The sequence below is a fragment of the Phyllopteryx taeniolatus genome, chromosome 19 (genome assembly GCF_024500385.1).
Source record: "Phyllopteryx taeniolatus isolate TA_2022b chromosome 19, UOR_Ptae_1.2, whole genome shotgun sequence".
In the NCBI taxonomy this organism is placed as follows: Eukaryota; Metazoa; Chordata; class Actinopteri; order Syngnathiformes; family Syngnathidae; genus Phyllopteryx; species Phyllopteryx taeniolatus.
The window spans coordinates 7,634,232-7,659,089 of record NC_084520.1 but is presented as its reverse complement, the minus strand read 5'-3'; the positions used below and the strand labels follow the sequence as shown (position 1 = coordinate 7,659,089).

Below are 24,858 nucleotides of genomic sequence, written 5' to 3'. Positions count from 1 at the left end.
GATAAATAAGGTTCAAGCTGCTATTTTTTGAGAAAGCACAAATCTATTTTCTTTCACAGACAGATGACGCAAATCTCCGGCCTTCCATTGCCTCCCTCCCTGCTCTCAGTTACTTTCAGGCCTAGATCCATGTTAATGGCGGCCTCGTAGAAGCCTGGGCAGCATATGTTTGTGATAGGATCAGTTAAGTCACAGCTCAGGACCTGGTCTGGCCTGCTTATGTCACACCATAACAAGGCCAATTTAGACAAACAAAATGAGGTAAATTCAACACGGCCATTTTCTATTTATGCATAATTAGACTAATTCCTGGAAAAGTCAGATTTTGTTTCTTTTGTGAGTTCAGATTTAAATGTGGTTGATATGCCAAAATGGCACAGTAATACAGTGTTACCACATGGAAGTATCACAGTACACTGTGACTGAGCGTTAATGCTTTACAACAGTGTCACTACAAATGGTGAAAGTGTAAGACATGGGCATATTTACACTTTTCACTTTGACACATCTATAAATATCATTGGTAATAGTAGTGATTGTTATGTGTTTTATTATTATTTTCTACGAATGTAGTGTAACAATGAGATGTGACCTGCTTTAATTTTAACCACAACATAATTTAAAGGAGACATTATTACCTTTTTTTTTCACAATAAAGTTTCCGGTGTCTGAAGAATATGTGTGTAACATGCTTAGGCCAAAGATCAAGAATCATAGTGCACTTCACACACTAAAATTTTTCGTCTTGCTGAAATTTCCCATTTCAAGTGGTATCCTGATCAGAATCAGAATCATCTTTATTTGCCAAGTATGTTAAAATCACACAAGGAATTTGTCTCCGGTAGTTGGCGCAGCTCTAGTACAACAACAGAATTGACAGAGAATACTTTTGAAACATAAAGACATAAAAAACACAGTCACTGAGCAATAAAAGGTTACCAGTAATGTGGCAATGCTGAGTCCTCTATCAATTAAAGCAGTTTGAAATGACTAATAGAACAATAGTCCGGTGCAATGCCCATTGTGCAAAGAGCGCAGAGACTTCAAGAAATGTATGTAGTTTAAAGTGACTAGTAGTGCGATAATCTGGGACAATGTCGATTGTACAAATGTTGCAGATGCCACTCAGACACATGAGTGGCCAGTATTGGTCAACAACAGATATGCAAATAGTGCAGCGTGGCGAGACTCCTACAGTGAATGCATGAGTATGTATAATTGGCCCGAAAGAGATGTGACAACAAACTCAAGACAAAAATGGCAGACACATCTCCAAACACAAATGCCCCGCCCCTATAACAATTGCCAAGACAAGCAAGTCAGTCCTGACATCCAGGAGGAAACTTTTAAGTCTCCTGTTAAATAGTGAGGAAAAATCTGAATGATGGTTCCACAGAAGAAAACCTGATCGCTATACGTTCTGCCCAAAGTTCTACATTTACAGATTATGGGAACCACAAGTAAATGTCATCTTGTAGGTTGATAAGGCAGCACAAGCTGTTTAACGTATAGTGGTGCCTGACCATTTATTGCTTTATAGATAAAGGATTTTAAAATTATTGTAGAATTCAGAGGAAGTTAATACTTTCTAGTGAGTGATTGGGCCACAGCATTTTAGACCAGGTATGTAATAACTTGCTGGAGAAGCTAGCTATCAGAGAGATACAAAATACTCTTCCTTCAAATGTGCTAGTTTTTCAGCATCAGTAAGTGTGTAAATATGATGTTTGTTTTGTTGTGAAAGTGAAAATAAATCCTGTTCTTGACGCTTATTGTATTTGGGCACCAAATGATAAATATTGGTCAAAGGTGAAACCAAGGTTCCTCCCCGTGATGTTTGAGGCAAGTTCATCAATTTGAAAAGACTATGACGACTGTCAAAATCAATTGTTGAGATTAAACATCTCAAAAATGGGAGCTACCGCCCCTTTACATTTAGCTGCATTATTATTTGATAGACTCCTAGTAAGCAGTGTATAATTATGGGCAGGGGTTAAATGCGCAAGACTCCTAGAGAGACAAGTAGGGCGGTGTTGCCCACTTGACAAGTAGAGGCAGTTACAATGGAGGACTGCAGCCAATCTTTGGAACGTTCAGTTTAACTGTATAATGGTTTTGTTGGACAGTGGTCAGATTAAACAGATGAAGGAAGAGACACAATTGCAAAATCTTTCCTGCATCTCCTTTCTTATTCCCATCTAAATAAATGACATCACTGGAGCACATACAACATTGCGGAGTGCCACCAGGTTCTCCATTTAAAGGCAGTGTCCACTGAGCTTACATTGAGCTTTGTAATCTTGAAGTCATTTGGCCGGAGGAACGACCATTGCCCTGATCACACCACTCCTTGTGTGTTGTTGAATCACTAGCAGCTGCTACAAGGGGCATCCTGCCACATTAGTCATCCATTGACAAGACCCAGGATAATACAGCACAGGGGGCAGCATGGTGGGCCTAGTGGTGAGCATGTCTGCCTTATAGTTGAGTGTTTTTTCCAGGTATTCCGGCTTCCTCCCACATTTACAAAAAAGTGCATGTTCTGTTCATTGAAAATTCTAAATTGTCCATAGGTGTAAATGTCAGGGTGAATGGTATTTCTCTATATATGCCCTGTAATTGGCTAGCAACCAGTGGGTTTACTTGCCCAAAAGTTAGCTGGCAAGTCAGCTCACCTGCCACCTGATGTATATTTATATGATATATAAAAGGAATGATTGGATACATAATCATGACCCCACTTGAGAAAATACCAGTGGCTGCTACGGCTTGTCGTCCATAGTAGTGTTTTCTGAGGTTTTTGGGTCTACCTACAGCCCTTCTGCAAAAAGCAAAAATCTCCACCTGTCACCTGCACATACACAGCTTAATAGAACTATCACACATGGAAATTGTATGCAGTATACCCTCCAGGGTTGGTGTGGATGGGGACAGGTGCTGCAGTGTCTCACGTACTTGTGAAGTCCTGGGAGATTGTTTGCTGACGAGAGCAAACTGCAGATCAGGAGTATCTTCAACTTGGTCTTCTTCTCGAGTTTGTCTGTACATGGTTTCAACGAGAAAATAAGACATCACTGCAATTACCAGTTTCAAAATTGCTTGGAAAGACTGAGAAGTGCGGTCAACAAGCAGAAACGCCAAATCAATTAATACATTGAACAGGGATACCATTCAAATATGCCTTGTAGTGGCTATACAGTAATTATTTTTAGGGGTTAGGATTCAGCATTACAGGATCTTTGCCTTTCTTAATATGAGCTTGACTTTGATTCTGCTAAGAAAGGTTTAATCTTTCAGAACCAGAAAGTGCATTAGTGTGAATGCAAATGTCTCATAGGACTCACAATGATTTTAAAAATGAAGATGCCAAATGAGCAGCAGACATCGTCTTCCTAAATAAATGTAATTCTCTAGCCTTTCATTTTTTCCTGCCAATTTACATATGAGGAGGATGAGAGATTGTATTGTTCCAAACGTATTCAGGAGTACAGTAATCCCACACTGGAGCCATCTTCCCATTCCCACCAATCGATCCCCAGACTTGGAACCCCATATGGAACCACAGCCAAGTCTTCAAAGATCGGCTTCCTCCAAACACATGCTAATCTAGTCCCGACTGCCAATAAAGGAGGTTAGCAACACAAATCGACGGTTTAACCAAAGGTCTTTATGGCTTCTTAGCTGACCTCAGCGTCCCTACGGGACCTTGGGATGACATCATTAACAAGGCCAAATGTTGCCACTTGATAACGCCTTGCGTCGTATACTGTAGCTAATGCTAATGACGGGTATGTGAAACAGAGAGAAAAGATTGATGTGATGCTGAAAGTTGATACAGTTCACTTGGAGAAAAATGAAACATTGCTTATACTGGAAAGTCTTAAAAGAAGTGTGCTGCTCAAGGGAATCTGTATTTAACTAGCCGTTCTCAAGGGGAACTACAAGGAGGAATCCATCAAATGTTCCGCAACCAAATGGTGAACGTGTAAAACATCTGTATGCAACATTACCAATATGTAGTGGGCTTCTTGCGACATCCATCTATATGGTAAAGGAGAAGTATTACGCAATAATTGAAGATGAATGTCTAGGAATCAAGTCAAAATCAGCAAGCCTCCCCGCAGTGACGTTTTGTACAGTACTCCAATAAACACTACCAAAACACGAAGCACATTCCGCACTGGAAAATGTGGGAAGATACACATTTCATTTCTCATGAACTGAAAAAGAAATGGTCACTGATGGTGTAGTGGTACACTCGCCTGACTTTGGTGCGAGCAGCGTGGGTTCAGATCCCACTCAGTGACGGTGTGAATGTGAGTGTGAATGGTCGTCCGTGTCTATATGTGCCCTGCGAGTGACTGGCGACCAGTTCAGGGTGTAGTCTGCCTTTCGCCCAAAGTCAGCTGGGATAGGCTCCAGCACCCCAGGACCCTAACCAGGATAAGCGGTGTTGAAAATGGATGGGTGTATGAAAAAGAAATGAATTGTTAAAATGAAATCAGTTAAAATTAATATGAGAGTAGCTATGTCAAAATGTGCACATTTCATCAATTGTATTTTGCCAGCAGCACGTCTGTCTCATACTTCTGAGATTCTAGGTTCTCTATCTCGGCTCTGGCCTTCCTGTGCGGAGTTTGTATGTTGTGTGGGTTTTCTGTCCGTAATCGACTTCATCCCCCATTCCAAAAACATGCTTGTTACGCTCATTGAAGACTCAGAATTGTCCATAGGTGTGTCACAGCCAGCTTGGATAGGCTCAGACTCACACGCCAGACGCGTCATGAGGACGAGCAGTGGAGAAAATGGATGGATGGATAGATATATATATTTTTTTTTTTGCACCAACGTAGTAGTTGCGCTATAGAAACATGCGGCCCACTCAGATGACACATGGTGAGTGGAGAGGGGCCATGACCACGCACCCAAATGTGTAAACACGGCTTACTCATCAACTTCTTGACATCTTATAGAAACAGGTGACTTTATAGTTTTATATAGTTATGTAACAATATCATCACAAAAGGCTGAAAATATGGAGGAAGAAAACTCCCTGTCTTTATATCTTTATTTATTTCTGCAATGAACCGAAACTCGATGCGTATTTGCTTGTTTAGCCAATCAGATGTCAATGCGACTTGAGAAAATATAACCTCCATTTATCTGCCCTTTGTATGTGTGTGCTGGAGGACAAAGTCCATCTTATATTTGATACTTTACTGCCCTCATCAGGAAAGATTGAGACATGCAGGAGGAGATGGCGGTCAAAGAAAGCTTTACCATACTGTTTGTAACTTCTTCAGATAAAAATGGCTTATTTTTCATTATCACACTTCTGCCGCTCGTAAACTGTGTTTCGTGTCCTTTACTCATTTGTTATTGCACGCCAAAACATTGCTGCAAAAAAAAAGGGGCATTTTAAGTTCAGTTCACTTGCCATCCTTTTCGGTCAATAGCCCGGCAACATGGTGGACCTTGAAAGATCTGAGGTTTAGGGTTCAAATCTCGGCCGCGGCTGTACTGGAGTTGAGTGGAGTTGGTATGACGTTGGCATAAAAGTTCATTGAAGGTGCCCATTGATGTGAATTATGAGTGTGAATAGCTGTTTGTCTATATGTGCCCTGTGATTAGATGACAACAAATCCATAGTGTACGTCAATTCTCACCCAAAATCAGCTGGAATAGGCTGCAGCTCAGTCACAAAACTAATGACGACAAGCACTACAGAAAATGAAAAGATGGATCATCAATCAGCCTCCGTCATGGATTTTGTGCAAAACCTCAACGTGTACGGTAACAGTGGACTATGTGCACGTTTGGCTTTTTTAGCATGATTTTATTTTATTTTCTTTCACTCTTGTATGACAGTTAAAAATGTTACTAAAATGTTAAGATGACTGTACATTAAATTCACGGGGTCCTTCCATTAGATTTTGAGGTTATAAACGTGGAATGAACTACGGCACAAGAAGTCACGCTCAGTTATGGACATACTGTTTTGATTTTTTAATATTTATGGCCAGGAAGTGTTTTCATACAAATGCCTTTACTACTGGGTTAGCCTAACAGTTGACCGTTTTGTTTATATTATTTTCTATGGAATAGATTGTTTCCAAATTGGATGTTGGTCGGTGTCATGGAACGAACTTTGCAGGTTTTACTGTGTACAACTTATGGTGTGGACTGACCACACATTAGAGACCATCCTGGGGGGCTTGCAGCTCAGGGAGGACTTGGAACTTAAACAAGTTCAGTCCAATTCCTTCAGCGCAAATCAAACAATGCTCTGTAATTTGTTACATCTGCTACTTGTTGGCTCTTAACACCTCTCTCGCTCTCCCTCCCTATCGCAGCTTGTGTGCATCAGTGAAGCAAATAGAAAGCAGAAAGCATCGCCTCTGTGACCTTGACTCTTTGACAGATTAAATATTTTAAAAGGTGTTACGTTGGAGATTTGACAAAGCATTGTAAAGGCTACACCGCAATCTGAGTGCTCATAAACATTCCGTCATCATAATGGCCCATTAAAAAAGCAGTAGCTGCTCCGAAACCAAGCATTACATATAAATATACATGCATTTCTGTGCATGGGAGAGTGTTTTTCTATAAAAAATAAAAAATAACTAAAATAACGGTTGGCTGGGGCAAACTATATTTTTCACTCAATTATTAAACTTAATTACACTTTGCCCGAACTGTTATCAGCTTCTTCTAAAATGCATTTAGCCATTTGGCCTTGCCCCTGCTATAAAACACTTCATAAATCCTTCAATCTATGAGCCTCTACACAAGCGCACATACATGATCTTCTAGCTACACGCAAGCAATTGAGATTCTTATGCATATATGAGGCTTGCCTTCGATTATTCTCGGAGGAAATATAGAATAGCCATACATTGTAAATCTCCAAAACCACAATGAGAGGAGGCCTTTAAAAGAACCCTTGGAGCTTTGTAACATTTAAAAACACTTTAGAAGACGTTCCTGAAGCCAGACAGTGAGAGAAGGTGATGAGGATGAAAGCGTGCCCATTATGTGGCGTGTATAAACGGCCCACTGATCAACCATTAGACACTGCAATAGAGTAAGGGGAGTAGGGTGATGATGAAAAATGAATGTGCGCAGCAGATGAATTCCATATGCTGCTCTTGTCACAAACAGTAGGCTTGTATTGGGTTACTAATCTCAAATTCTATTCTGATATCATTGACAATTCATCAATTCCTCATGCCTGTAATGCAAGGTAAACATTTTTAGATCCGTAAATTGTAAAAATATATGAAAAAATAAAAAAATGTTGGTGTTCTTGACTTATTGATACAGCAAATGAATATGGAGTACGCTTGATTCCTTCCTTGCAAGGCAACATGAAAATTTGTACACTCTGAAAACAGGTGGGTCCAAAACAAAACGAAAAAAAAACAGGTTATTTGGGTAAACCAATGCGTTCCTAAAGTTGGACCCACCCAATGAGTGGTTATTTTAGACCAGCAGGTCTGGGTTAGGGGGTTTAACCCTGCGTGTTGGGTCAGGGCTGTCTACCCCAAAATGAGTTTTAACGCGACCTTGCCATTGGGTCGAACCCAACCTAGCCGTTGGGTCGTATGTGACCCTACCATTGGGTCAAATGTGGCCCTGCCGTTGGGTCGAACGTGACCCTGCCGTTGGGTCGAACGTGACCATGCCGTTGGATTGGTCAAATGTGAAACAAAGACTTGTCTAAAAACATAACAACAAATAAATGATTAATTTCTTCAATGTTGTACAATGAAAAGATATAATAAAATATTTACAAAATGTGAGTGTACTCTCTTTTGTTTGTTAGATCCCGTGCCATTGGTTAGGCCACTGTTGGTACTGTCAGTAATCAATGCATGATTACTGACAGTAGATATTCAAAATACTCTCAAACTGAAGTAGCTCTGCATGGATTTCATTCAAAATCGATGTGGACCTTGCTTTGTCGAAATTATTTGTAAAAAGGTTCTACATTGGCTGAGTACTGGACCCATCGGAGTGCTGAGTATTGGCTGTGCAAGGACAACAAGAGTGAAAGGCAGAAATTAAGGCATTGCGGTTAAACAAAAATATGAAAAGAAAATTGAAGCAGATAGGCCCTGCTCCAGTTTCCCCTTGCATCATTTATTATCAACATTTTTCTTACCAGTGACCAGTTTATGCAAATAAAGACCACAAAAAGGGAGCATGAGATGTGCGATTCAGATAAAAGACCTCAGCAATAATGGGCTGCAAGCATGACCGACGAGCCAACTTAAATAGTATAATAATCCCTTCAAATCATCTAGAGGAGTTCATAAACACACGTGATATGATTTGATGTTTGATGCACAGCTTGTGTGCCATGAACCAACACCTGAAGTCACAGGAGCGAGAACCAATAACAATTGAAAGATCGCTATTATTTGGTTTTTGAGCCGGAGTCGAAAACCGATAGTCCCATATTGACCTTAAGAATATTTGTGCATGTTTATCTTCAGTCAAACCGGCCTGCTGTGACATCGTCACAGTGTGGGAATTTGTGTCACGGAAGCCACAGTAATAATGTTGGCATCCAATCAACAGGCTGCTGCTCAAACAGATGATAACAGTCCCAGTGACGTATGGCAAAGACCATGGCTGGTGAGGCAGTGACATTTAGCAATTTATCATACCGTTCTAGTTTTGTATCCTACTGACAATAGCCTCTAGTTGTCTAATACAAATTTAAAAAAATTGTTTTGCTTTTTGTATGTCCTAAATCTAACTTTTCTCTAAGACAAATTACATTTTAAGTTCATAAACACAAGAGCAACAGGGTGGTAAATGATGCAACGACTTTGTGAGCCTCCAAAATCAATAGCAAGTCATAATAGTCTCACTTTGTTCTCCTTGTCATTAATCAACGGAGAATATTACAGTCTGGAAATCCATCAGCCACATACACGCTTCATCCAGCTAGCAACACGACTGGAGCCTAAATTAAATTCTAATGATACTTGAGTAAGTGGAGTCAAATTAGGTAAACATGCATTCAAATGTGAATGGATTTCGACAAACGAAACCTCACACACACAGACACACACACACACACACAAACACAAACACGCATATGTACCAGTCAAGCAGACCATGCAGGTGGCCTACCAGCATAACAAACAGTCTAATTACAGGCAGGTGAACGTCATATGTCACTTAGTGCAGCAAAATATTGGATAATAACGAGCAGGGAGTCAGAAGGGAAACAAGTATGTTTCGGCGATTATGAATATCACCGAAACCGCAACAACTTGCCAGATGAAGTAGCGTCTGGCAGACTTAATAACACAAAGGTGAGGTCCTCGTGCAGTGCAATCCATGTGCATGTGCAGAGGGAAATGGGAGCTTGACTGGGGAAAGAAAAAAAAAAAGTCCAAGCTGGTCCATGAGCACATATAATTTAGCTGCCTCTGGAGCTTGAACCAAAACTAAATACTCTTTAATGGCTCTCCAAACAAAAGCTTGAACGACATGTAAACTTGCACACACAAATTGGGTAAGCAACATCAACAGCATGTTAATATTTTGACTTTTTTTTCATTTTATTTTTATCACAGTCTAATTGTGTACATGACTGGACTAAATAAGCAATTGTGTTTACATTAAAGATGCAATATATTCTTCTTTGATGTACAGAGACACTTCTAAAATTAGTTCCTGTCTTAAAATATACACTTAACATTGCAATTGTAACCTATTAAGTACTATATTTTTTAAATCTTTTGTATACGCTGAGCCATTTGAGAAATGTTGTAAATAATTCATATAACCGAGGAATATTGTATTAATACTTAGTTGGTTTACAATCCTCAGACTCACTCCTACTATGATACTGTACAGTAACAGGACAGTTCATTAGGTACAGTTCTGCAATGAAATCCAATTCAAGAGCTTCCTAGATGGATGGGTGTACAGTACATCGATAACATTTCCAGTGATATTTACATACAGTGCATATTAAACTAAACTTTACTGACCGTTTTAATCCAAAATGAGCTTTATTATCAATGTAGACTTTTTCTTTACCATCGTTTAATTGGATTGTGCTGGTGTACCTAATGTTGTGGGAACGTTTGAAACCCTCAACAGTCTCACAGTTTGAGCTTTTACAAATTATCGATGGTTAAACAAGCCACATATTTAATTGAATACTTCAAAAATGCCTCCCACCCCCCGCCCACACACACACACACACACACACACAAAAAAGAAACTAAACTGAACATGTTTGCAGTCAGTGGCAATAGGGGATTGGGGGCACCCATTTTGAATGTCACATTGAAAGTCTTGTCATGTGGTTCCACTTTTACTGTGATTGTATTCATCTTCATTATTCATTCAGAGATTGCAGCAGAAACAGCAGCAGCAGCAGCGGCTGCCAGCGCTTGAGGTAAAATGCCTTCCTTGTGTGTCTAATTGCCTCAGTACAGGTATTTAACACAAGGTGAAGTCATTAACACATGCACACACTTGTCAGATGTGAAGCCAGGTGGCCCTTGGCCGATAGAATGGATAACCAAATTAAATGCGACATTCACCTATCACAGTTTTTTGCTATTTTTCCTCCAACATATAGTTCATGAATATATATGAAAACTGGGCAGCATGATGGACTAATGGTTAGTGAGTTGTGAGTTTCAGGGTTTAAATCTCAAGTCTTGGTGGAGTTGGCATCTTCTTGCTGCTTGCATTTGTTTTCTCTAGATACTCCGGCTTCCTCCAAAATGCCCAAAACATGCATGTTAGGTTATAGAGGGTATAGGTTATAAAAACGGGATGGATGGCTCTGAAGAAGAAATGAAATATTCAGCACCATATGAAATTGTTTTATGAACTGAGTAACTCTTAATTATTGTCCAATAACACCTGATCTTAAATTATATTTTTTTAATCATAATGTGAGGTAAATTTCAAACCAAAATAGCACATATTGCAATTGCCTCAAAAATGTCAAGTCAAGGAAAAATCTCATGATCTAAAGCATACCACATCATGTATCAAACATGGTGGAAGCAGTGGCAGGGGGGCATGTATAGATTCTATTTAATGCTTACTGAATTGTAGTACACAGGCTAGTGCACAGGTGTCAAACTGGTGGCGCTTTGTGTTTCCAGCTAAAATACCAAAATTGAAAATTGCCTTCACTTTTCAAAAATATCGAGCTATTGCGACGCTCTTTTTAAAATAAATTAAATAATACTGTAGTCAAACAAAGTTTTTACTACCTTCTGGTTTTAAAAGTAGCTATCCATCAAATTGTGTATATGTAATAATAAGAAGCGATCATACATTCATATGGGTTCACAGTCATAACGGCCCCCCAAGAGAAACCAGAACTACGATGTGGCCCGCGACAAATATGAGTTTGACATCCCTGGTCTCGTGCGATGCTCAGCTCCCATTCAGCCACATGCTGCATCACTGATAGGGTGCAATAGTAATAATGACCCTAAATATACTGTGGAATCAACACGAGACTTTTTGAAGGCAACGGAAATAGAATACTCTTCAATGGCCGAGCCAATGGCATGATTTCAAGCCAAATGAAGGCCGCAAGAACTAAAAGACAAATAGCATGTGACGGTGGCTGCAGCAGATCCTGACGAAACATCTCCAGGGTGTTTTACTATTAAAAGGTATGGTTATACTTGAATAAAATGACATTCTAAAAAAAATGTCAATGCCTTATTTGAGTGAAAACTCTTTAAACAAGATTGCATTGCATTTTTCAGAATTTAAAACATTTCTCTGGGGTCTTATTAACATGTCTGTGACACGCTCTTGTCAAAATACCCCAAAGATCAAGAGTAATAGCAAACTTTGCACTCCCTATTTATTGTCTTGCTGAAATTAAATCATTTGAGAGGATGACTCTGTCACATGCAAGTGAGCCCATATACTGCTGGGTAAATGGATACATTTATTTATAGATTTCATTACCATGACCAAGTCACATTGTTTGGTTCTGATTTGACTAAAATAGATTTGTGACTCACTTTTTAATCAATTATGCGCAATTAAAACATAAGACATACTGTGACTCGGAAGACCATTCAGTGTGATTGGGGAATAGCAATACCCAAGGCAACATCCCCACCTGGTGTTCAATTGTTAACCCTGCAGCCATCGCGTGGGAAGGACCAGTATGACGTTCATGATGGATGGTCACTGATATGCTTCATCAGTCAAAATACAATGTTAGACTATTACTAAAGCGTTCGACAAATGCATCAGAATCAGTGTTGTTCTACACCATTGCAAGTCTGACTGCAATGTTAAATTGATGGCTAATCAAAACTGGGTGTTATTATCTTTGTAAAGGCGTACTTTTTGGTACAGCTGTCATGTAGAGGTAATAATGTTGTGGTTAGTGTGTCGAATTGGCCCAATCCAAAAATAATTGCTATGAAGGACGTATACACGGTTGCTGCATGCATGTGGGCTCTCTCTCTCTGTAGGAGGAGGTTGACGTCACGGGGCCTCTGTGGTCATGTATCTGTGGCCAGCACATGGTCATTGTAAACATTTGAAGACATCCCATACCATGCAGCAGTCCCGTGCACAAGCACGGGATGGGATGGAGCTTGAGAGGGCATCCATTCCTGAGTCATTTAACATTGGTATAAATTGGAATTTCTAAACCGAAGGCTTTTAGAGTGAATTTGTGCTTTCAGAACGTTTAAGTCATTATTGAACGGGTTTACCCGACCATTTTCCGAGCAGAACCGAGAAGAAAAAGATGACTCTTGACACACCCCACACCACAGGATAATCGCTCAGAGACATCTGAAAATCGGTCCTTTGGTGACGTTGCTCGCAAAAAAAAAGAGAAAAAAAATGCTGAAATTCGGCCTGATTGTATTTGCTTGACACACTTTATAATGTATCCTTGACTTTGTCGAATCAAATCCAATCAGCATGAACCTTCAGGTATCTTGTTTATGACTACAGAATATCTCGTCTTATCTGACAGCATGGCTGGGAAGTGATCAGACAAGACCCATTCATTATGAAGGGCCTAAAAATGAGTAATGCCCATCCCCCAAGCCCCCCAAATATGGGCATCGTCATTCCCTTCTAATCAGATGAACAATAGGTGAAAAAGACTAAGCTTTTGATCAACCTGGTGGTGTTGAGAATTTGATCCCTTTTATTCCATTTGATTGATGGGGGATCATCTCGGATGAATTCTCATGTGGGGGGTCATGAGCGTCATGCTCAGTCACTGTCCAAACAAACCCAGGAGGGGCGGGGAGCGAGGGGGTCGTTGGGGACAAGGTGACCAATGTGTGCGCGTTTGGGGGGCACATGTGCATGCTAACAATGCGCATCATGTGCGTCACGGCTCCCGCTCTTCGTTTGCTTTCTTGCAACTGGCTTCACACTGATAACAGACAGATGGCCAGAAAAAAAAACAAAAACAAAAAACATGATGATGGAGAAACTTTACTTTGGTAGAACCCTCCTCACCCTGATGTAAAATACACTCCACGAGGCACTGTAGCAAAAATACGACTTGCCTCATTATCAAAAATTGTTGTTATAACATACTTTTTTATTTAGTTGTAAAATGTTTTTTCATACAGTGTTGATTTCATTTTATACATACAGTATTTTAAAATATTACCTTATAAATCTAATTGTAGAAATGTACATGCATTTTAAATATACATGTATTTGTTATTTACTATTTAATTCTTTTATTTGAATTTAATTTTTTTGTGTTTATTACATGTATTAATTATATATATTCTCTTTAATTAAAGGACCCATGCCATCGATTTTTTTTATTATTATTATTTATAATCTGTGATGTCCTTTTATCGGGTTCGCAAGATAATTTGCGTTGAAAATGCTCGGAGAGTCCTTTTTCAAGCTATTTCTTTTGGTCTTTTGAGATGGCTGGATTTCTCATTAATATGCTTCATGTAAATAAGCTCTGCTCTGATTGGCTCGCTCATCTTCATCAATTTAAATATGGAAAACAGATTGGCGATATCTTGGCAGCCTGGGCCAAGCATTCATAGCGACCACGCGGTCATTTCATTCATTGTTGGGGCTTTACCATCGTCGTGAAGCACAATTCACCACCGCGTCCCATGAAATCACTCTAACGTAAATGGTTCACAGCGTTCTTCTGTCACACAGATTTTGGTGACTGTGACCACAGTTACATTTAACATTATATAGTTAAGTATTGTTGCAAACCACAACACGTGTATGCTTTTATATACAGTACTGTATTTGCATGGCTTGGTGGCAGCCGCCCGGCTGGGTTGCTCCCTCAAAACCAGGGAAATGCACTTCAGCAGTGTGTGAAAGCTTATGTTTACGAAGCCATCTTCCACAAAATGGGCCCGAACGCAGCACAATTCAGGTTCTGAAATGCTTAGAAATTTCTCCGTAACATGAATTGATGCCATTTATTTTTTTTCAACTCATCTAAGTTTGGCAGGTGATACAAAGCTTTGCACATGACGCAGCCATGTTGTCACTCAACCAGTTTTCCTGAGATGAGTGAGTTTGTTCCAACCACAAAGTGGACAGATATTTGAACCATTACTAACTTTCTGTCACAAACACATGCAAATCTGATCCAGTTGTTATGCAAACCTTTTGCGTTTATCGTCTTTTACATTCAAATGAAAAACAAATTGATGTAAAACTTAAACCAGGTCACAGACTGATTTTTACCTATGTTATGCATAAAACAGCTAAACAATTTATTCTGGTGGCATGGGACCTTTACATTAATATTTCCCTATACATGTTTGAGATAGACGTTATTTTCTACTTGAAGGTAGGCATTTTATTTTTAATTGTTTGTCAATTGTATTATTATATTATGTTTTACTTTATGAATTCAGCAATTATAAAATATTTTTAAATAATTTACTATTTTTAATTATTGATTAATTTAATTAGTAAAGCAAAAATAAAAAAAATACATGTGTAAACACATTATGGATTTTTATTAATTAAAGTATGTTTTTGTGTCACGTTTGGGGTTTGGTCGAAGGCAAGGAACGCAAGGCAAGAACATGGAGGACCTAAGTGCAGGGAAGCAGGGAGGCAACGCAGTAGTGCAGGAGTATATAAATATTATATTTAATTCCAAAAACAAAGGAAAACAGAGATCATGAAAAAGTCTAAATGCTAATTTAACAAAGTCCAAAATCTAAACACAAAGTAACAAAGAAACACTTGAGTAAACCCAAAACAAGAAACAAGACATGACTGATGAAATAACTGAGCGACAACTGGCGACTATGACATGGCACAGACAGAGAGAATGACACCTGACAATGACATACTGCAAAGACATGTGACAACGACAATGAACCAACAAGAACTGAAAGAAACCAGGGCACTAAATACAAACAGAGAGACATACGAGGAACACCTGGACAAGACACGAGTGGCTGGATAGAACTGATTGGTCGACACAAGGTAGACGAGAACAGGTGAACACAACAACCAAATGTGCACACGACAAACATGGAACACAGGAAAACATGGAACAAAACTACACAACTCAAACCAAAACACAGACCATGACACAGTGATTCTCAACCAGTATGCCAGGGCACATTAGTGTGCCGTGAGCGCTCTTCAGGTCTGCCGTGGGAAATTATAAAATTTTACGTAATTGCTCGAAAGAAATATTTATTTACAAGAAATAATGTATCTTTGTTCATCTATTTATGCCACTGAGGCATAGTGACAGACAGAACCAATAATTACTCTTCTATTAGATGGCAGGAAGTACATACAGTAATTAATGTATCCACTTTTTGTGACGTTTTTGTTTGTTGGTCTGCAGTGAGATTTTTCAATTGAAAAATATGTCCCTTGGCTCCATAAAAGTTGGAAATCACTGTTATAGAAGAACCAACATAAAAATTGAAACCAAGCCAAGTTGCAGTTTGGGGTGGCCTTCTGCCTCGACTGGATGGGGTAAACAGGTTCCCTCTAGTGGTCTCCAAAAGTATCACTGCCTACATACAATTTATTGTATTTTAATACATTGACTGCCATTGACGGCTTTAGAAGTCAAATATCCATGTTAACTGGGAAGGCTGGCTGTGAATGAGTCAAGGACTGTTTTAAAAACAGTTTTTATTTAACTTTCATGTGCAATACATTTCAATTGAATCATCATTTAAGTATTGTTTTTGTTTTCCTATATTTAAACAAAGTGTTATTGCTTAAACTGTGCATTGTGTTACAGTGGCTTACAGTAATATGAAAAGAATTGTTTTTGGGAATTAAAAGTGTCTCCTTTTTTTATGAACACTTGGACCTGCTACACGACTGTACTTTAATGCTAGCCATGATTGTGGCACTTGGAGAGATTTTTTTTGGGTTATACTTAGTGTTGAACTATGCACTTAACATATTTAAAATAGAACTACTGCTACAGTTTGTGTGACTTAAAAGCGTAATAATGTTGCATAACAATGCACCATTCTCTAACAATACTCTAATACTAATATGTTGTCATTGCCGTTAAAAAAAAAAAAAAAACTATTAAGAAAACGTCCCTGTATTTACGGATTAGGGAGGAAATTGGTTGTTATTTATTCATTTGTTTTTTTTATCACTACGACTCACTTTCGTGCAATTTTCCCCTTTGCCTTTGTGTTTGCGGCGTGTTTTCGCCCCCACCTTCTATCATCAATCAGGGTCCAATCATCCGCTGATGTTAGCTGAATAGTCATCAAATGGCACACGGGTGACGTCCTTATCACGCGCAGTCCCGCAGGTGTCAGGTTCAGTCCGCCCCTTGCCAATATGTCAAGAGGAGCACTGCGCGTCTGGCTCGTCCTCGCTCTCCAGCTGCGCTGCGTCACCTGGCTGCTGGCCGGCCCGGCGGGGACCCGGGCGGGCTCGGACCCAGACAGGAAGTTGACGGAGAAGCTCGGCGCCTTGTTCAATTGGAAGGATCTGCTGCTGGCCGCGGTGGTGGCCCCGCACAAGAAGGCGCCTCAATTCATGTTAGATCTGTTTAACGCCGTGTCCGTGTCGGACGGCACGAGGAAAAGTCAGAAGGAGATTCTGGAAGGAAATGTTGTGAGGAGCTTCGAGGATAAAGGTTAGTGGCACTTTGAACAACACCTTTGATTCAGTTTATGTTTACCTTTTTGACTTACAACAGCGTTGGGAAACACATGCGTGCGTAATGGTTTTCCAAATGCGTAATTACGTACGCCGACTGATTTGATTGGGATCTTGGGGACTCATAAGGCAGAAAAACATAACATGAAGGAATGTGATCCAAGCAAGGAGCATAATGACAACGCAACAGATTAGGAGAAACAAGATATTCCCCAACTGTGGAGAATGCGTTGCCAAAAACCTTCTGGTGTCAAAAAATTACTCATCCATCCATCCATTTTCCGGACCGCTTATCCCGTCGCATACAAAATGTATACATGTAAGGGGAATTTTTTCAGTTATCATTAGGAGATTTAGCATTTTTTTGTTATTCACTTCACAGCATTAGCAAAGCTATGGTAACGTGTTTGTGCATAAAAGTCGAGCATGCTCTGAAACATGTAACATGGAACGTGATTTATTTGTCTTCTTCTGAGCACAATGCAAGTTATTAAAAGACAAATACTAATTTGTGCACATGCCAAATTTTCCCCCTTGTGCCAAGTTGGGTATAATTGTAGAAGTAATGTTTACATTTTACTCAGTACATTTCAGCATCAGTACTTTTAGTACTTTTTAAAATTTTACTTTTAGTACAAGAGTTAAATCAGTGCTTCTATTTTTACCAGTCTCTATTCAACACAGGTATCAGTACTTCTACTTAAGTAAAGAGTGTAAGTACTTCATAGGTTCAACATGGATGATTTCATGAAAGGCATGAAAAATGTAAATAAATAATAAAAATGCCTTGCCACACGAGGTGATTTTACGAAAGATGTGTTTTATGTTTCAGGTCATGATGGACACAGATTTCACTTTTTCAACCTGTCTTCCTTTGAAAGAGAAGAGAGGATGATAAAAGCTGAGTTCCGTTGGTTTCGAAGGAAACAGAAGTATTTCTTGGGAAAGTCATACAGGCCCCATTTCTATAAAGTAAACATGATTTCTGTTACCATTAATTTTGATGCATGGAACCCACCCACATTTGTGGACTAAAGCAGTTATTGCATGCCAGCAATAGTCCACCTCGGACATTTTTTCACATGCAGCTTGCAATTATTATTATTATTATTATTATTATATTTATTGATTTATTTTTTTACTTGAGAACTAAACATGGGCCTAAGTGGGCCTTGTCATTAAATATTATGACTGTTTTTGTCAATTCAATTTAATTTCATTCCTAGCACCAATTCGTAATAGGAGTTTGCTCATGGCACAGGAGCGAGAGGTTAGTAACATACAGTGAAAAGCGTCGTAACTTGTGGATGGATCATCTTCATCACAGTATAACAGCAAAGGTCTCCTGGGAAGTACATTGTGGTTCTCTACAGCCATGCATTTAGAGTTATACATCTAATTGGATTCCCCCCCCCCCCCCCCCCCCTATAACAAATTTTTGTGTCTTCCAGGTGGATTTGTATGAAGTGTTGGATAGCCAAGTGAAACCTTGGCGAGGAAACCTCATCACCTCCAGACTCGTTCCTCTTTACACCCAAGGATGGGAAATCTTCAATGTCACACAAACGGTTGGTATTCTTCATTTATCCCATCACGACTGTAAAATAAATCCAAGAATAGCCCAGACCAGTGGACTATTTTTTTAGGTTTCCAAGTGGATTCGCAACAGCCAGGACAACAACGGCATCCTGGTGGTGACTACGCTGCCATCTGGGACTTGGATGGACTCAGTGGTGACGCCATCCAAGCTGCATGGAGAGCCAGCTGACACTAATGCCTACTTGGTTATATTCTCTGATGATGGGAGGACAGGAGCATCAAACCGGTCATACTTTGGTAAGATGATGGGGGAATGTGTCAAACACTGGGGATGACTGGAACCAATAATGATTTGATCTGACATGAATTATTATTCTTCTGACAAAAAAATAAAATAATTGCATGCCAGAAAACTCAAATATTTTTTGCAAGAATGTATATCCTAATGAAAATGTACTGTATTTAATTTAGCTGGCCTGAACTACACCATTCTCTCACTCAGTATCGCCCCCTGAAGTTATAAATAAATTGGCCTAACAAGATGCATGAAGTCTTCATGTTCGAAATTGCACAGGAAGTTTGCCAACTGGGTTTGGGACAACCATTGTTGGTGAAATCCAGGGCTCATATTACAAAAAAATTTAGCCCAAATCATCAGCAGATGGGCGACGCTAAATTGCAAAGCTTTTTTTTGCCTACTCCATTTAATGTGGCAGCAGCATGGTGTTAAAATTTGATGATCATTTCGAGGATTCACCACAAAATAAAACTGGCCCCTGTTCTTGAAATTAACAATCAACCCACGACTCCAGTTTCACAGTTTCAAAACTGGGTGAACATGTCTATCATGACAGCAGGAGGCATGAAAAAGTCTCAAGGACCCATACCCAAAATTACACAGCACTCGGTTTGGTTTGACGAAGCCATTTTGTGTAAATTCCAGGGCCCACACTACAATTAATTCCTACTTGAAAATTTGCCCCAATCAAATTTTATGTACCGTTCAGAATGATGTGCTGCAATTTTCAGAGGGGGGTAAAGTAGTCAAATATTGTACTCAAGTACAGTGGTGCAAAAAAGTATTTAGTAAGCCACCAATTGTGTAAATTATCGCGCGTAAAAACGTGAGAGAGTCCTGTAATTTTCATCATAGGTACACCTCACGTATGAGAGATAAAATTAGAAAAGAAAAAATACAGTAAATCACATTGTCTGATTTTTATAGAATTTATTAGCAAATTATTGTGGAAAATAAGTATTTGGCCAGTAACAAATGTTAATCTCAATACTTCAGAAGGTTTTCACACACTGTTGTTGGTATTTTGGCCCATTCCTCCATGCGGATCTCCTCTAGAGCAATGATGTTTTGGGGCTGTCGCTGGGCAACACAGACTTTCAACTCCCTCCAAAGATTTTCTGTGGGGTTGAGATCTGGAGACTGGCTAGGAAACTACAGGACCTTGAAATGCGTCTTACGAAGCCACTCCTTCATTGCTCGGGTGCTGTATTTGGGATCATTGTCATACTGAAAGACCCAGCCACGTTTCATCTTCAATGCCCTGATGCAAGAGGTTTTCACTTAAAATCTCACGATACATGGCCCCATTCATCCTTTCCTTTACACAGATCAGTCGTCCTGGTCCCTTTTCAGAGAGCAGCCCCAAAGCATGATGTTTCCACCCCCATGCTTCACAGTAGGTATGGTGTTCTTTGGATGCAACTCAGCATTCTTTCGCCTCCAAACATGACAAGTTGAGTGTTTACCAAAAAGTTCTACGTTGGTTTCATCTGACCATATGACATTATCCCAATCCTCTTCTTGATCATCCAAATGCTCTTTTGCCAACTTCAGATGGGCCTGGACATGTACTGGCTTAAGCAGGGGGACACATCTGGCACTGCAGGATTTGAGTCCCTAGCGGCATAGTGTGTTACTGATGGTAGCCCTTGTTACTTTGGTCCCAGCTCTCTGCAGGTCATTCACTAGTTCCCCCCGTGTGGTTCTGGGATGTTTGCTCACCGTTCTTGTGATCATTTTGACCCCACGGGGCGAGATCTTGCGTGGAGCCCCAGATTGAGGAAGCTAATCAGTGGTTTTGTATGTGTTCCATTTTTTAATAATTGCTCCCACAGTTGATTTCTTCACACCAAGCTGCTTACCTATTGCAGATTCAGTCTTCCCAGCATGGTGCAGGTCTACAATTTTGTTTCTACAATTTTGTATTGTCCTTTGACAGCTCTTTGGTCTTGGCCATAGTGGAGTTTGGAGTGTGACTGTTTGATGTTGTGGACAGGTGTCTTTTATACTGATCATGAGTTCAAACAGGTGCCATTAATATAGGTAACGAGTGGAGGACAGAGGAGCCTCTTAAAGAAGAAGTTACAGGTCTGTGAGAGCCACAAATCTTGCTTGTTTGTAGGTGAACAAATACTTATTTTCCACCATAATTTGCTAACAAATTCTTATAAATCCGAGAATGTGATTTTTTTTTTCATTTTGTCTCTCATAGGTGAGGTATACCTATGAGGAAAATTACAGGCATATCTCATCTTTTTAAGTGAGAGAATTTGCACAATTTGTGGCTTACTAAATACTTTTTTTTTTGCCCCACTGTAAGTGTACTGTTTATTACTTTAGAATAATATGACTCAAGTGAAAGCAAAATGTAGTCCTCCAAATAATTACTTAAAAGTAAGAAAGTACTCAGTGAAAAAAATACTCAAGTAGTGAGTAACTAGTGAGTAACTTCTGATTTATTTTTTAAATTATTTTTTTAAATTAAAATCAGAGCAACGTCAAATAAAATAAAAATAACTAAATAAAATATGAATGTGCAAATTCAGATATTGCTGAACAATATCACTTAATCTAAAACAAAAAATACAATCTTTATAAATTAAATCTTTGTAAAATAACAAATTAAAGGCAAATTCAACTCCAAGAAATGGTCTTATCCCATATTGTTTCTACTTGTTAAACACCACAATACTGTGGAGCCCCTAAAGGGAAAAAAAGAAACTTGTTTCTCATTCTAAAGGGAAACTTTCTCATTCTAATGAGAAACTTTTTCATTACTGTGTGTGTGTGTGTGTGTATGTGTGTGTGTGAAAGAGAGAGAGAGCGCGAGAGCTAGAAAGAGAAAACAGAACATACCCCAGAAGATGCCTACTTTACACTTACCTGTGACCATATGATAGTGCTAATGTTTCCTTATATACAGCCAAAACAACAGCTAAAACATCTGCAACTTACCGCAATGTGTTTTATCAAATTAGAAGTGGGCTGAAATATCAAAGTTTGAGCACTGACAAAACTAGGCTGCATGTTAAATCTGTTGTTTTTCGTAGTCTGTAATCTAAACACGAGTCGCGCGTGACTGTCATGACTCATTTTGATTGGCCCGCAAGACTGTGTGCGGAAATGATAAATGCAAATAGCGAGGAGCATATAGATTATTGTATCGTTTATTCTTAACATAAATACTCGAGTAAATGTAAAACGTATGTTTCACTAATACTACTCGGACAAGTACAATTTATCCAATTTATCCAATTTACTTGAGTAAATGTAACTGAGTAAATGTAGTGCATTTCTACCACCTTGGCAATTTTACACCATTGCAAACTACAACCATAATAATAAACAATGTTAAATTAATACATCTAATCAGAAGTTAGCATTAATATTATCTTCAAGGCAAACTTCCAACATTCCACAATGCCTACGTGCCTAGCATCTTTCCAACCTTGTCAATCCTCTAACTCCAGGACCAGCCCACCCTGCAGCTGCTGGTTCTGAACTCCACGACCATCCCACTAGGAGGCGACGTGGAGCCCCAGGGACCCGACCCCGTGGCCACTCCCGGTCCTGCCAGAGGGTGCCCCTCTTTGTAGATTTCGAGGAGATCGGTTGGTCGGGCTGGATCATCTCGCCACGGGGGTACAACGCTTACCACTGCAAGGGCTCTTGTCCCTTCCCGCTCGGGGGCAACCTCCGAGCCACCAACCACGCCACGGTGCGCTCCATCATGCACGCGCTCAAGCTGTCCACGGACGAAGTCGAGGCGCCCTGCTGTGTGCCCGACAAACTCCAGTCCATCAGTTTGTTATATTTCGATGACGAAGAGAATGTGGTTTTAAAACAGTATGACGACATGGTGGCTATGAGCTGCGGCTGCCACTGATGCCTCACAAATTCACAACAATGGGACAATAGGTTATGAGGAAATGTTTCAAGATGGTATTGTTTTAGACCCATGACAACATATTCCTCAAGTCAAGCTGATCTTGTTTAGACTTTAGAAAGACATTTTATGAGAACACTTATCAAGCCAAAATGAAGTAGTGAATTAGACGAGTACTACATCCATCCAGCCAGTTTCTAGACCTTATCCTCGGTATGGTTGCGGGTGAGCTGGAGTACTTTGGGCGGGCGGTGGGCTACACCCTGGACTGGTTGCCAGGCAATCGCAGGGCACATATTGACAAACAACCCTTCACGTTCATACCTGAGGACAATTTAGAACATGACATGTTTTTGGAATGTGTGAGGAAGCCGGAGTACCAGGAGAAAACCCACATGAGCATGGGATGAACATGCAAAAACCACAGGATAGCCGAACCCCGGATATCAAAATAAGTTACCATTTTTGAAGCACAACAGCACTGAAGCAGACCTAAAAAATGTTGTATACAGTGTTCCCTCGCTATATCGCAGTTCACCTATTGCAAATTCAGAGCATTGTGGATTTTTTTTTTCATATTCATATCCCGCATAATTTGCAATAACACAGGATTTTGAGTGGATGCTGAACTTTTTTTGTGGTAAAATAAATGCTTCCTCGCCTAAAACATCAAAAATGTTAAAAATAAATAAAAAATAATGAAAGCATATTACAAGGACTAAAATGTACATAGTGTACAGTACTACTGTGTATTACTGGATGTTTAAGAGTTGAAAAGATTTTAAGAGTATAGAAAGTGTTTATAAGAGTATGGTAAAGGTTAATAAGTTTGTGGGGGAGATTAATAAGTCTAGGGAGCTTCATACAGCTTTAAAATATGTAGAAATAACCCAAAGAATTATGTCGTCGCTACTTCGGATTTGATCTATTGCGGGGGTGATCTGGAACCTAACCCCCGGTGATGAATGAGGTATAAATGTATTCGAATTGCATTGCTGCACAGATATTCCAAAAAGAGAACTGAATTGAGAATGGTAGCACGTTGAGTTAGTGGTTAGCGCACCTGCCTCAAAGTTCTGAGGTTCAGGGTTTGAATCTCAGCTCCAGCCTTCCTATGTGGAGCAGTTGTGTGGAGAGATATTCTTCCTGCATGCTTGCGTGGGTTTTCTCTCAGTACTCCTGCTTTCTCACAAATTCCCAAAATATGCATGAGAGGTTCACTGAAGACTGCTTGTCTATATGTGCTCTGCAATTGACCAGCAACCTGTGCAGGGTGTACTCTGCCTGTTGCCCCAAGTCAGCTGGGGTAGGCTCCAGCTCACCCGTGACCCTAAAGAAGACAAGCACTATAGAAAATGAGTGAATGAAAACTAAATTGAGGATGGCAACGCTCACTGTACATCACTCCATAGCATAACAATCCTCAGATACCATGCAACCATGCCCTAAAGTGGCTGTGAGCACTGGTTGACGTCATAACAGTCTGATTGGACAGTTAGTAAGTGTCGTGATTCTCTCACCCTTGATCTTAGAGCATACATGTTTTGTTAATAGAAGAACGATACGCACATTACGTTATTTCATTTCAAAATAGCATTGCAATCAATCAAACAACTTTACAACATTAACTGTGCATATTTTGTCGGAAAGCGGCAAGAAATGGCGTAATATTTTGTCTTTTCCATGGGGCGATTGAAACATTACTCTTTTGTAACAGTGGTTTAAAATATCTGTTTTAAATGTTGTTCTTAAATGTAGTGCTATTGTACTTTCCAGTTGGCTGTTTAGTAATGGTAAAATGATTCCATTCGTCTGTCTTTACGTAATTTCACCAGCAGAGAGCAGCATAGTTGTCATGGTTAGAGTTAGTGTAACATTGTGTTCAAACTCTTAGTTTGGTAAAAAAAAATGTATTTTAATACAGATTTTTAATTGTTGAGGTGCTGGGATAATGTTTTAAAATAATACTTAATGTAGTAAT

At 39.6% G+C, this 24,858-nt stretch overlaps 1 protein-coding gene across 1 annotated transcript; it reads left to right on the top strand.

Moving 5' to 3' along the window:
* The first annotated feature begins 16,830 nt into the window (after nucleotides 1-16,830).
* Nucleotides 16,831-24,829, top strand: LOC133469337 (bone morphogenetic protein 2-like). Its single transcript, XM_061756250.1, has 5 exons — nucleotides 16,831-17,131; nucleotides 17,987-18,126; nucleotides 18,606-18,722; nucleotides 18,801-18,990; nucleotides 22,462-24,829. Exons 1-5 carry the CDS (start codon nucleotides 16,831-16,833, stop codon nucleotides 22,875-22,877), a joined length of 1,164 nt encoding a protein of 387 aa, XP_061612234.1. The 3' UTR covers nucleotides 22,878-24,829.
* The last annotated feature ends 29 nt before the right edge of the window (nucleotides 24,830-24,858 follow it).